The sequence below is a fragment of the Carcharhinus amblyrhynchos genome, chromosome 11, assembly GCF_965287045.1.
Source record: "Carcharhinus amblyrhynchos chromosome 11, sCarAmb.v2.hapA, whole genome shotgun sequence".
Classification (NCBI taxonomy): Eukaryota; Metazoa; Chordata; class Chondrichthyes; order Carcharhiniformes; family Carcharhinidae; genus Carcharhinus; species Carcharhinus amblyrhynchos.
The window spans coordinates 20,514,865-20,527,906 of NC_137334.1; the positions used below are offsets into that span (position 1 = coordinate 20,514,865).

At 45.2% G+C, this 13,042-nt stretch overlaps 1 protein-coding gene across 15 annotated transcripts in view; it reads right to left on the reverse strand.

Annotated features, from left to right (window-relative positions):
- LOC145349967 (abl interactor 2) overlaps positions 1 to 13,042 on the reverse strand; it is a 152,702-nt gene that overhangs the window by 41,820 nt on the left and 97,840 nt on the right. For all 15 annotated transcript variants that reach the window (XM_080198726.1, XM_080198718.1, XM_080198725.1 and 12 more), the window contains exon 3: positions 8,785 to 8,961. In XM_080198726.1, the coding sequence (XP_080054852.1) occupies positions 8,785 to 8,961 (177 nt within the window). The remainder of the gene's footprint in view (positions 1 to 8,784; positions 8,962 to 13,042) is intronic.

A 13,042-nucleotide genomic window follows, 5' to 3' on the forward strand; every position in this document is an offset into this window, starting at 1 on the left:
GTTCATGGATACAGTGAGGTGGTGTGATTCAGGATACAGTGAGGAGGTGTGGTTCAGGGATACAGTGAGACGGTGTGATTCAGGATACAGTGAGGAGGTGTGGTTCAGAGATACAGTGAGATGGTGTGATTCAGGATACAGTGAGGAGGTGTGGTTCAGGGATACAGTGAGAAGGCGTGATTCAGGATACAGTGAGGAGGTGCGGTTCAGGGATACAGTGAGAAGGTGTGATTCAGGATACAGTGAGGAGGTGTGGTTCAGGGATACAGTGAGACGGTGTGATTCAGGATGCAGTGAGGAGGTGTGGTTCAGGGATACAGTGAGACGGTGTGATTCAGGATACAGTGAGAAGGCGTGATTCAGGGATACAGTGAGACGGTGTGATTCAGGATACAGTGAGGAGGTGTGGTTCAGAGATACAGTGAGACGGTGTGATTCAGGATACAGTGAGGAGGTGTGGTTCAGGGATACAGTGAGGAGGTGTGGTTCAGGGATACAGTGAGAAGGTGTGGTTCAGGGATACAGTGAGAAGGTGTGGTTCAGGGATACAGTGAGAAGGTGTGGTTCAGGGATACAGTGAGAAGGTGTGGTTCAGGGATACAGTGAGAAGGTGTGGTTCAGGGATACAGTGAGAAGGTGTGGTTCAGGGATACAGTGAGGAGGTGTGGTTCAGGGATACAGTGAGAAGGTGTGATTCAGGGATGCAATGAGAAGGTGTGATTCAGGATACAGTGAGAAGGTGTGGTTCAGGGATACGGTGAGAAGGTGTGGTTCAGGGATACGGTGAGAAGGTGTGGTTCAGGGATACGGTGAGAAGGTGTGGTTCAGGGATACAGTCAGAAGGTGTGGTTCAGGGATACAGTGAGAAGGTGTGATTCAGGATACAGTGAGAAGGTGTGGTTCAGGGATACAGTGAGAAGGTGTGGTTCAGGGATACAGTGAGAAGGTGTGGTTCAGGGATACAGTGAGAAGGTGTGGTTCAGGATACAGTAAGAAGGTGTGATTCAGGATACAGTGAGAAGGTGTGATTCAGGGATTCAGTGAGAAGGTGTGGTTCAGGGATACAGTGAGAAGGTGTGGTTCAGGGATACAGTGAGAAGGTGTGATTCAGGGATACAGTGAGAAGGTGTGATTCAGGGATACAGTGAGAAGGTGTGATTCAGGGATACAGTGAGAAGGTGTGATTCAGGGATACAGTGAGAAGGTGTGATTCAGGGATACAGTGAGAAGGTGTGATTCAGGGATACAGTGAGAAGGTGTGGTTCAGGGATACAGTGAGAAGGTGTGGTTCAGGGATACAGTGAGAAGGTGTGGTTCAGGGATACAGTGAGAAGGTGTGGTTCAGGGATGCAATGAGAAGGTGAGATTCAGGATACAGTGAGGAGGTGTGGTTCAGGGATACGGTGAGAAGGTGTGGTTCAGGGATACGGTGAGAAGGTGTGGTTCAGGGATACGGTGAGAAGGTGTGGTTCAGGGATACGGTGAGAAGGTGTGGTTCAGGGATACGGTGAGAAGGTGTGGTTCAGGGATACAGTGAGAAGGTGTGGTTCAGGGATACAGTGAGAAGGTGTGGTTCAGGATACAGTGAGGTGGTGTGGTTCAGGGATACAGTCAGAAGGTGTGATTCAGGATACAGTGAGAAGGTGTGGTTCAGGGATACAGTGAGAAGGTGTGGTTCAGGGATACAGTGAGAAGGTGTGATTCAGGGATACAGTGAGAGGGTGTGATTCAGGATACAGTGAGAAGCTGTGGTTCAGGGATACAGTGAGAAGGTGTGGTTCAGGGATACAGTGAGAAGGTGTGATTCAGGATACAGTTAGAAGGTGTGATTCAGGGATACAGTGAGAAGGTGTGATTCAGGGATGCAGTGAGGAGGTGTGATTCAGGATACTGTGAGGAGGTGTGGTTCAGAGATAAGAACATAAGAACATAAGAAATAGGAGCAGGAGTAGGCCATCTAGCCCCTCGAGCCTGCCCCGCCATTCAATAAAATCATGGCTGATCTGATAGTGGTCCAGTTCCACTTACCCGCCTGCTCTCCATAACCCTTAATTCCCTTACTGGTCAGAAATCTATCCACCTGTGACTTAAACACATTTAACGAGGTAGCCTCTGCCGCTTCAATGGGCAGAGAATTCCAAAGATTCACTCTCTGGGAGAAGAAGTTCCTCCTCAACTCTGTTCTAAATTGACTCCCCCTTATTTTGAGGCTGTGCCCTCGAGTTTTTGTTTCCATTCTAAGTGGAAATAATCTCTCTGCTTCTACCCTGTCTAGCCCCTTCATTATCTTATATGTCTCTATAAGATCTCCCCTCAGCCTTCTAAACTCCCAATGAGAATAAGCCCAATCTACTCAATCTCTCCTCATAAGTTAACCCCCTCATCTCCAGAATCAACCTGGTGAACCTTCTCTGTACTCCCTCCAAAGCCAATATATCCTTTCGCAAATAAGGGACCAAAACTGCACACAGTACTCTAGTTGTGGCCTCACCAGTACCTTGTACAATTGCAGCAAGACCTCCCTGCTTTTATACTCCATCCCCCTCGCGATAAAGGCCAACATTCCATTCGCCTTCTTGATTACCTGCTGCACCTGCAGACTGGGTTTTTGTGATTCATGCACAAGGACCCCCAGGTCCCTCTGCACAGTAGCATGTTGTAATTTTTTACCATTTAAATAACAGTTCATTTTACTATTATTCCTTCCAAAGTGGATAACCTCACACTTGCCAACATTATACTCCATCTGCCAGGTCCTCGCCCACTCACTTAGCCTATGCAAATCTCTCTGCAGACTTTCCGCGTCCTCCACGCAATTTGCTTTCCCACTCATCTGTGTGTCATCCGCAAACTTTGTTACCCTACACTTGGTCCCCTCCTCCAAATCGTCTATGTATATAGTAAACAGTTGAGGCCCCAGCACCGATCCCTGCGGCATGCCACTAGTCACCAACTGCCAACCGGAAAAGCACCCAATTATTCCAACTCTCTGCTTCCTGTTAGATAGCCAATCTTCAACCCCCAACTCCGTGTACCTTAATCTTATGCAGCAGCCTTATTGAACGCCTTCTGGAAATCTAAAAACACCACATCCACCGGTTCCCCTCTGTCAACCGCACTCGTTACATTTTCATAAACATCCATTAAGTTTGTCAAACACAACCCTTCATGAATCTATGCTGCAACTGCTTGATTGAACCATTCTTTTCTAGGTGTCCTGCTATTTCTTCTTTAATGATGGATTCCAGCATTTTCCCAACTACGGACGTTAAGCTAACTGGCCTGTAGTTACCTGCCTTTTGTCTACATCCTTTTTTAAACAGTGGCGTTACATTAGCTGTTTTCCAATCAGCTGAGACCTCCCCAGAGTCCAGCGAATTTTGATAAATTACAACTAACGCATCTGCTATTACTTCTGCTGTTTCTTTTAGCACCTTGCGATGCATTCCATCTGGATCCGGGGATTTGTTTACCTTTAGTCCATTAGCCTACCAAGCACTACCTCTTTAGTAATAGCAATCATTTTAAGGTCCTCACCTCCTACAATCCCACGACCGTCAATTATCGGTAAGCTATTTGTGTCCTCTACCGTGAAGACCGACACAAAAAACTTGTTTAAGGCCTCGGCCATTTCCTTGTTCCCCATTATTAAATCCCCCTTCTCTTCTTCTAAGGGTCCAACATTTACTTTGGCCACTTTTTTCCTTTTCATATATTTGTAAAAACTTTTACTATCAGTTTTTATATTTTGTGCTAGTTTAGTTTCATAATATATCTTTCCTTTCTTTATCGCTTTCTTAGTAGTTCTTTGTTGTTTTTTAAAGCTTTCCCAATCTTCTAGTTCCCCACTAATTTTGGCCACTCTGTACACATTGGTTTTTAATTTGATACTCTCCTTTATTTCCTTAGTTATCCACGGCTGATTATCCCTTTTCTTACATTCCTTCTTTTTCACTGGAATATATTTTTGCTGAGTACTCAGAAAAATCTCCTTAAAAATCCTCCACTGTTCCTCAGCTGTCCTACCAACTAGTCGGCGCTCCCAGTCTACATTAGCCAATTCCGCCCTCATCCTATCATACAGTGAGAAGGTGTGATTCAGGGATACAGTGAGAGGTGTGATTCTGGGACACAGTGAGGAGGTTTGATTCAGGGACACAGTGGGAAGGTGTGATTCAGGGACACAGTGGGAAGGTGTGATCCAGGGATACAGTGGGAAGGTGTGATTCAGGGATACAGTGAGAAGGTGTGATTCAGGGATACAGTTAGAGGTGTGATTCTGGGATACAGTGAGACAGTGTGATTCAGGGACACAGTGAGAAAGTGTGATCCAGGGACACAGTGAGAAAGTGTGATCCAGGGACACAGTGAGAAAGTGTGATCCAGGGATACAGTGAAAAGGGGTGATTCAGGATACAGTGAGAAGGTGTGATTCAGGGATACAGTGAGAAGATGTGATTCAGGGATACAGTGAGAAAGTGTGATCCAGGGATACAGTGAGAAAGTGTGATCCAGAGATGAAGTGAGAAAGTGTGACCCAGGGATACAGTGAAAAGGGGTGATTCAGGATACAGTGAAAAGGGGTGATTCAGGATACAGTGAAAAGGGGTGATTCAGGATGCAATGAGAAGGTGTGATTCAGGATGCAATGAGAAGGTGTGATTCAGGGACACAGTGAGAAAGTGTGATCCAGAGATACAGTGAGAAAGTGTGATCCAGAGATACAGTGAGAAAGTGTGATCCAGAGATACAGTGAAAAGGAATGATTCAGGATACAGTGAGGTGGTGTGATTCAGGATGCAATGAGAAGGTGTGATTCAGGGATACAGTGAGAAGGTGTGATTTAGGATATAGTGAGAAGATGTGATTCAGGGATACAGTGAGAAGGTGTGATTTAGGGATATAGAGAGAAGATGTGATTCAGGGATACAGTGAGAAGATGTGATTCAGGGATACAGTGAGAAGATGTGATTCAGGGATATAGTGAGAAGATGTGATTCAGGGATACAGTGAGAAGGTGTGATTTAGGGATATAGAGAGAAGATGTGATTCAGGGATACAGTGAGAAGATGTGATTCAGGGATACAGTGAGAAGGTGTGATTCAGGGATACAGTGAGAAGATGTGATTCAGGGATACAGTGAGAAGGTGTGATTTAGGGATATAGAGAGAAGATGTGGTTCAGGGATACAGTGAGAAGGTGTGATTCAGGGGTACAGTGAGAAGGTGTGATTTAGGGATATAGAGAGAAGATGTGATTCAGGGATACCAGTGAGAAGGTGTGATTCAGGGGTACAGTAAGAAGGTGTGATTCAGGGATACATGAGAAAATGTGATTCCAGATACAATGAGACGTGTGCTCCAGGATACAGTGAGGAGGTGTGGTTCAGGGATACAGTGAGGAGGTGTGATTCAGGGATACAGTGAGAAGATGTGATTCAGGGATACAGTGAGAAGGTAGGTAGTTGGGGTTAACAGAGTGAAATTATGGGCTAAGGAAAGTGGTATTAACACTAGACAATTAATCCAGAAACTCAAATAATGTTCTGGGGACCCAGGTTCGAATCCCGGCAGCCTGGGAATCCAGGATATGGTGAGATTGTGGGTGGGCTGATACTGAGGGGATTGAAGCTTGTGTTAACATAGTCAGGATAGCTCAAGGAGACCTGATTAATATCAAGAATTTCTGATATTAAAGAGAGGCAGAAGCAAAAATCTTTGCCAGGCTTTGTAAACCAGCTGCCATTTTAGTGAATACTGCAACATTGCTGTTGGAAATAGCACAGGACCTTGCGGCATGAACATAAGATGCTTGGTGACTCAGTCTGCCCTATCTAAATTCTACTTCAGTTCAACATTGGTCAACCCACTTAGATTTACCTCAACAATAAACAACACTTTCAGAAACCAGTAGGGGGTACCCAGCACCAGGATAAGCTACAATCATGAGATTCAAGAGAATGCAAGATAAAGCAGCATTCCTATCTTTTGAGAACAGCAGTCTGCACAGAGCTCACAGTGGGAATTCAGAGGGACATTTCTCCAGACTGGGAATCTGTAACCATTTAACTAATCTATCGCACTACAAGTCACAGAGCTTACAAGATAAAAGGCTGTGTTAGGAGTCAAAGTTTTGCAGTGATTTCTCAATGCTGTTGAGTTGACAGCAATGCAGGCACTTTGTTCTAAATGCAGACAAGATTCCACTATTAATGCAGTGCCCAATTTTCACTGAAAAACTTTGGTGCAGGGTTTGCACTCCCCAAGAACTAAGCTACGTTGAGCAGTCACCAGCAATACATTTCCCTTAGTTCACTCCCTCTGTCTCTAGAGTGCTGTCTTGATATCATGCTGCAGTTCGGCCTTGCAGGAAACTGGGGTCCTGGCACAAATTGTGCCAATCTGTCCAACCCCATTCTGTCGCGATGTTTGAGGGTGCACTTCCCAAAGGGGTCCATGGGGCAGTGATAAAGAACAGGCCAGCTGGCTAATTGTACTTCCCTTAGCCTGACAGTGCTGTGGCCCTAGCTGCCAGCGTTTAACCCAGCAGAGCTCAGGGATGGAATCTGGGCCTTGTAATCTTTGATGCCACTGTGGGTGGAACATATGCCTATTACCATTTACATTTACCGTTCCGTAAAAAAATGCCACCATGATGCCTGAATCCTTGCTGGCAACCATTCCATTTTAAACTCCCTCAAGTCTTTGAATGTAGAATCACAGAATCCTTCCAGTGCGGAAAGAGGCCACTTGGCCATCGAGCCTCCACCAACAACAATCCCACCCAGGTGCTATCCCCATAACCCCACATATTTATGCTGCTAATCCCCTTGACACTAAGGGGCATGGCCAATCAACCTGACCCGCATATCTTTGGACTGAGAGAGGAAACCGGAGCCCCCAGAGGGAATCCATTCAGGCACGGGGAGAACGTGCAGACTCCAGACAGACAGTGACCCGAGAGTGGAATCGAATCTGGGTCCTTGGCACTGTGAGGCAGCAGTGCTAACTACTGTGTCATCGTGCAGCCCTCTGTGTTGAAGCTTCCCAAATCTATGTCCCTCTTTGCTGGAAGACCAGGTTTGAATCCTTCCAATCAGGTTCACAGCATTGAAATGATCTCATGCAAATTATATACGATTGTAACATAGGTAAAATATCCCTTTTCAACCTGTCTGTAGCTTTCAACATAACCATGCGATTCTCCTCCAATATGTCTCCCTTGCTGCTCAGTGAATTTTTATAAATTAGTTCATGGAATGTGGGTGTCACGGGCTGGACAAGCACTTATTACCTATTCCTGGGGGCATTTAAGAGTCACTTGTAGGCCAGACCAGGTAAGGACGACAGGCTTCCTTCCATAAAGGACATCAGAGAACCAGATGGGGTTTTCCGGCAATTGACAATGGTTTCGTGGTCATCAGCAGATTCATAATTCCAGATTTTTAAAATTGAATCCAAATTCCACCATCTGCCGGGATTTGAACCCGGGTCCCCAGAACATTATTTGAGTTTTTGGATTAATTGTCTAGTGTTAATACCACTAGGCTGTTACCTCCCACGTGTGCATGTTCTGAAGAAATAATTTCTCTGTCTCTATCCCAGTGAATTGTCAATGTTTCTACATCACTGTCCTATTCTGCCCATCTCCTGAAGGTGACTTTCATTTGAATACGGTTCCACAGGCAACCTTCCACCTAAATAGTTGTTGAAATATGTGAATCAGGTCAGTGACAGCCAGCAGGATATTAGGGGGAATCATAGCCAAGTCCACTCTCCCATCCTCCCATGGCTCCCATGCACACATCCTTTTCAGCAGGGGTCACTGGATACAGATCAAGACCAGAAACACTGGCTCATTCTTTCGCTGTTTTGTAATGTAGAACTCCTGGCATCTTGGAAGGAGATCAGCTGACTCAGTGCATAATGAAGACCAACAATCTGCTACCCCTCTGCAGATTTATGTACCTCACAATATTAAAGGGTCGGGGGAGGGGGCGTCAAAGATTTTCATAGACGGTAGATTGGTAGAAGTGTGAAATGTGGAGCTTTCCAAAATTGGAGGTCAACTGAAAGAGGATGGGCAATGCTTTGATTCAGCATATTGCTCCTGGGATGCATCAAAACAAAAGTAGTTCAATGTAAACCTCTATGTGCCAGCGGACATAGCAATCTCTAACAGCTAATGTCTGCCATGAGGCAGCTTAAATACTGTAATGACTTTAATCAGGTGGGCCTGTTAGAATATGAATGCCCTGATTAAGGGCCAAATTGATGGGCTGATCAGAGAGCTTCTAGCTTTGTATTTAACCAACAGTGTCAATTCCTCTGGTGCTCCTAACGTAGACTGCTCACTGAAAGCGCTCTGTATGTTGTTGTCAGACGTGTAAATAAAAGGACTTTGGTGAAGGGACTTCTGCCTCTAATGACTGATTACAAATAGAACATTACAAATGGCGGTTTTCTATAACTCGAGTATTAAGCCTATTTAGTTAGCCGTTCCTTAAAGGAAAATGTGCTAATGAGATTACAAAAATGGATTACTGGGTGATTCGTTATATAAAATCACATATTATTAACTCTCCAGTAAGCCTTTTTATGCATATTAGTGACCAGTTTTCTTCAATATGGTGCTGACTTTAAAAGAATGAATTTCAAATAATTTCCAATTTGCAGCATTTGTTACTGACTGTCCCGATATACCCGCCTCTTCCCAAGCAGCTCCTGTAACTCCACCTCCAGCCACAAGCGCTCTGTTACCAGTTCCCAGTCCTACAAAGCATACCTTCACTCCATGACCGATGTCATCCAAGATGGCGTAATCGATGGGCTTCCTGATGTACCTGACAGGCCTCTCAGGGTTGGACGGGGCGATGATTTTATGAGTCCTGGAGGTGTTTTTGTTGGTGGTCAAGATACCAATCTCTCTTCTGGCAACCTTCTCCTTGTGAATATCCACAGTCTGAAAAGAGAATATTGACAGTCAAAATAGTAATAAAACTTCACACTGAATATAAAATAAGGGGCACAAGTGAAATCGCATTATCAGGGCAAGTACGGGACCGCACAGTGGCACAGTGATTGGCACGAATGCCTCACAGCGCCAGGGATCCAAGTTCAATTCCTGGCTTGGGTCACTGCATGTGCAGAGTCTGCACATTCTCCCCACGTCTGCGTGGGTTTCCTCGGGTGCTCCGGCTTCTTCCCACAGTCTGAAAGACGTGCTGGTTAGGTGCACTAGCCATGCTAAATTCTCCCTCTGTGCACCCAAACAGGCGCCGGAGTCTGGCGACTTGGGGATTTTCACAGTAACTTCATTGCCTGTTAACATAAGCCTTACTTGTGACTAATAAATGAAAAACAGTACAGGGCCCTGCCAATGACCAGGAGAGGATGACAGAGCTAAGCTAGTGAGTACTGAGGGCACAGCTTGACCAATAGGGCAACAGTCACACAGCACCAATAGGCAAGAGTAGGAAAGATTCCACCACCAATGAGCAGGAATGAGGGAGGGCCACAGTGTCAACAGGCAGAAAAGGTACAGGTTACCCAACACATATGGGGAGCCAGTGGTTATCAACTCAGTGCTAGTAGGGTCACAGAGGAGATTTAGCATCAGTATCATGGGACGTTATTTCATCAAATGATATAGCACAGAAGCCATTCAGTCCATTGTGCCTGCATGTGCATTGAAGTAGATATCCAATTAGTCCCTCGACCCAATTGTTTCCTATAGTGCTGAATTTCAACCAAAAAAAACGGCTCAAAGGATGAGAAAGAGGCAGAAAGGTCAAGAGGTGTAGGAGGAAATTCCAGAGATTGTAGCCGAGGCAGTTATGGGCACAGCCATCAACGGTACAGCAATTATAACTGGGAATGTACAAGTGGATTAGATACAATTAGATAAGAAAACACCAGATGAGAACAGTCACACTCAGCTTGATAACAATGGAGGGTTGTTGGAGGAAGATAACGTGGTCAACCATGTCAAAGACTAAAGACAGGTCAAGAAGGACGGAGCAGGAAAGTTTACCTTGGTCACTGTCACACAGGATGGTATTTGCGACTTTGAGCTGCTGTGGTATTAGAGCAGGGGCAGAAACCAGAGTATAGGGATTTAGACATGGAGTTCCTGGACAGATGGGAACTGATTTAGGAAGTGATAACATATTCAAGGGCTTCGGAGTGACAAGGTAGTTGGAGCTGGGGTGGTAGTTTGCACAGATGGAGGTATCGAGGGTTTTTTTTTAAAAGACAGCGGTAATGTTGGAAGATTTGAAGGAAAGAGGAGCAACACCTGAAGAGGGGGAACAGTTCACAATCTGGGTTAAGTTGGGGACCTGGAGGGTAAGTTGGGTAGGCAGCAGTTTCACAGAATTCTCACAGTGCAAAAGGAGGCCATTCAGCCCATCAAGTCTGCACCAACTGCAATCCCACCCAAGTCCCACTCCCACAACCCCACATATTTAACCCGCCAATCCCCTGACACGAGGGTCAATTTAGCATAGCCAATCAACCTAACCCGCACATCTTTGGGGAGTGGGAGAAAACTGGAGCACCTGGAGGAAACCCACGCAGACGCAGGGTGATTCCACACAGACAATGACCCGAGGCTGGAATTGAACCTGGGTCCCTAGCACTGAGAGGCAGCAGTGCTAGCCACTGTGCCACCATGCCGCCCCCAGTTTAAATGGGACTAGGACCAAGGGAATAGGAGGCGGGTCTCATAGACAAGAGGAGCTCAGAGTGAGCATGAGGGGAGACAGGAGAGAAACCAGAGAAAGATGCGAGTTCAGGAGCAAGGAGGACTATTCAAGGAAATTTGGCCAGGTGGGTGGGTAGTGGAAGGTTTGCCAAATCCAAGAGGAAAGTAAAACAAAACTATCTTTTTAAAACAATGATTGGGTTCCAACAGTCTATGTGAACATACTGGCCAGAGAAAGGCTGTACATGTGCAGTTGGTGCATTTGTTTTGCTTGCAGGTCAGTAAACAGCCCTGTGTACAGGGACAATTTTTGTTTTGAGGTTTGGAAACCAGCTCTGCATTTGCACAGAGGAAGAGGAAGAAAGTGAAACAGTGCAAAAGGAAGATTTAAGTGACCCTCAATGTCTTCACAGGGAAGCACCATTTCAGAGAAAGTGCCAGATGAGGCAGTACAGGAACTAAAGGGAGCAGGCCCAAAGAAAAGAACTATGTCCCAAAATCCAGGAAGTGAGACAAAAAGAAGGACCAGGAAAACAAGTCAAATCAAAGAACAAGGTCAGGAATCAGAAACAAATCATGTTCAGTGGAACTGAAAGTAAGGAGCAGAGGTGTAAGGAGCAGATTTGGAACAAAGTGGGCCTGAAAGAAGCCAGAAGATTTGAAGAGACAGTTGAAAATCGAGGACTCCTTACTATGGACTTTTGAAGCAGCAGTATTCCGCTTGGCACAGCCAAATCTTTAAGTATGCATGGAAGGCGCAGCTTGAATGTATATAGGTTAAAGGAACCTTAGAGGGAGAGGTTGAAACCTTGGAGATGGATCCTTGTTGGAGATATCCAAGTAAAAGTGTTGTTTGGGAAAGAATTCCAGGACAAGTTCATCGAATATGGAAACTGGAAGGCCTTGTGAGAAAGACAGGGTTTCTGTGAGGCCAACTGGCTCACGGTGTGACAAATATTTGGGAGCTGATGGGAAATAAAAACTTTCTTTTGGGATGAAGGTTATCCAACCACAATTTGTATAGTAGTTTACATAAATTGTATGCTTATTGGGAACATTAGGGATTAACATACATTTTCTGTAACGTGCCATCTTTGCAAATTTGGATACCTTACCTTAAAGGTATAGCTGGGGTGAAAGAGTAGTATAATACAGTTAATCTTTTCTTGTTTAAAATGTTTAATTCTTTTATTAAAAGTTCACCAGCTGTCTCCTGTGGCTCTGTTCAGAAGCTGCCCTCCACATTTGAATACAAAATAAATTAATATTGACTGGGATCATAACTGAGGCAGCACAGAGTATGGTTTAAGACTGATATTTTTAAAACAAGGAGAACTTACTTTATGCAGCATTTTATGGTGATCTGGAATACACTGCCTGAAAGGATGGCAGAAGCACATTCAATGGTAAGTTGCAAAAGGTAATCTGATGCATGCTTGAAAAGGAAAAACTGCAGAGCTTTGGGGGAGACAGAGAATGTCACAAATTGGATTGCTATTTCAAACAGCCAACACAAAGGGCTGTAAAATGCTTTCAGCTCAGTTGACGGTGACCACTGGGAGGTGAGACTCTTGCATTGTAACGGTAAACGGCAGAATCCTTAAGAGTATTAACAAACAGTGGGATTTGGGTGTACAGGTACATAGGTCACTGAAAGTGGCAATGCAGGTGGAGAAGGTGGCCAAGGAGGCATACAGCATGCTTGCCTTCATCAGTCGGGAGACTGAGTTTAAAAATTGGCAAGTCATGTTGCAGCTTTATAGAACCTTAATTAGGCCGCACTTGGAATACAGTGTTCAGTTCTGGTCACCACACTACCAGAAGGATGTGGAGGCTCTGGAGAGGAGAAAAGATTTATCGGGATGTTGCCTGGTATGGAGGGCATTAGCTATGAGAAGTTGGAGGAACGTGGTTTGTTCCCACTGGAATGATGGAGGTTGAGGGGCAACCTGACAGAAGTTTACACGATTATGAGGGGCATGGACAGAGTGGACAGTCAGAAGCTTTTTCCCAGGGTGGAAGAGTTAATTACTAGGGGACATAGGTTTAAGATGCGAGGGGCAAGGTTTAAAGGAGATGTACGAGGCAAGTTTTTTTTACACAGAGGATGGTGGGTGCCTGGAACTCACTGCCAGGGAAGGTAATGGAAGCAGATACGATAATGACTTTTAAGGATGGGAATAGAGGGATACGTCCCCTGAAGGGTAGGGGATTTTAGTTCAGTTGGACAGCATGGTCGGTGCAGGCTTGAAGGGCCAAAGGTCCTGTTTGTGTGTTGTAATTTTCCTTGTTCTTCGTATCCAGCTGTCAGATAGCTGGTCGGTTACATTGCAAATTT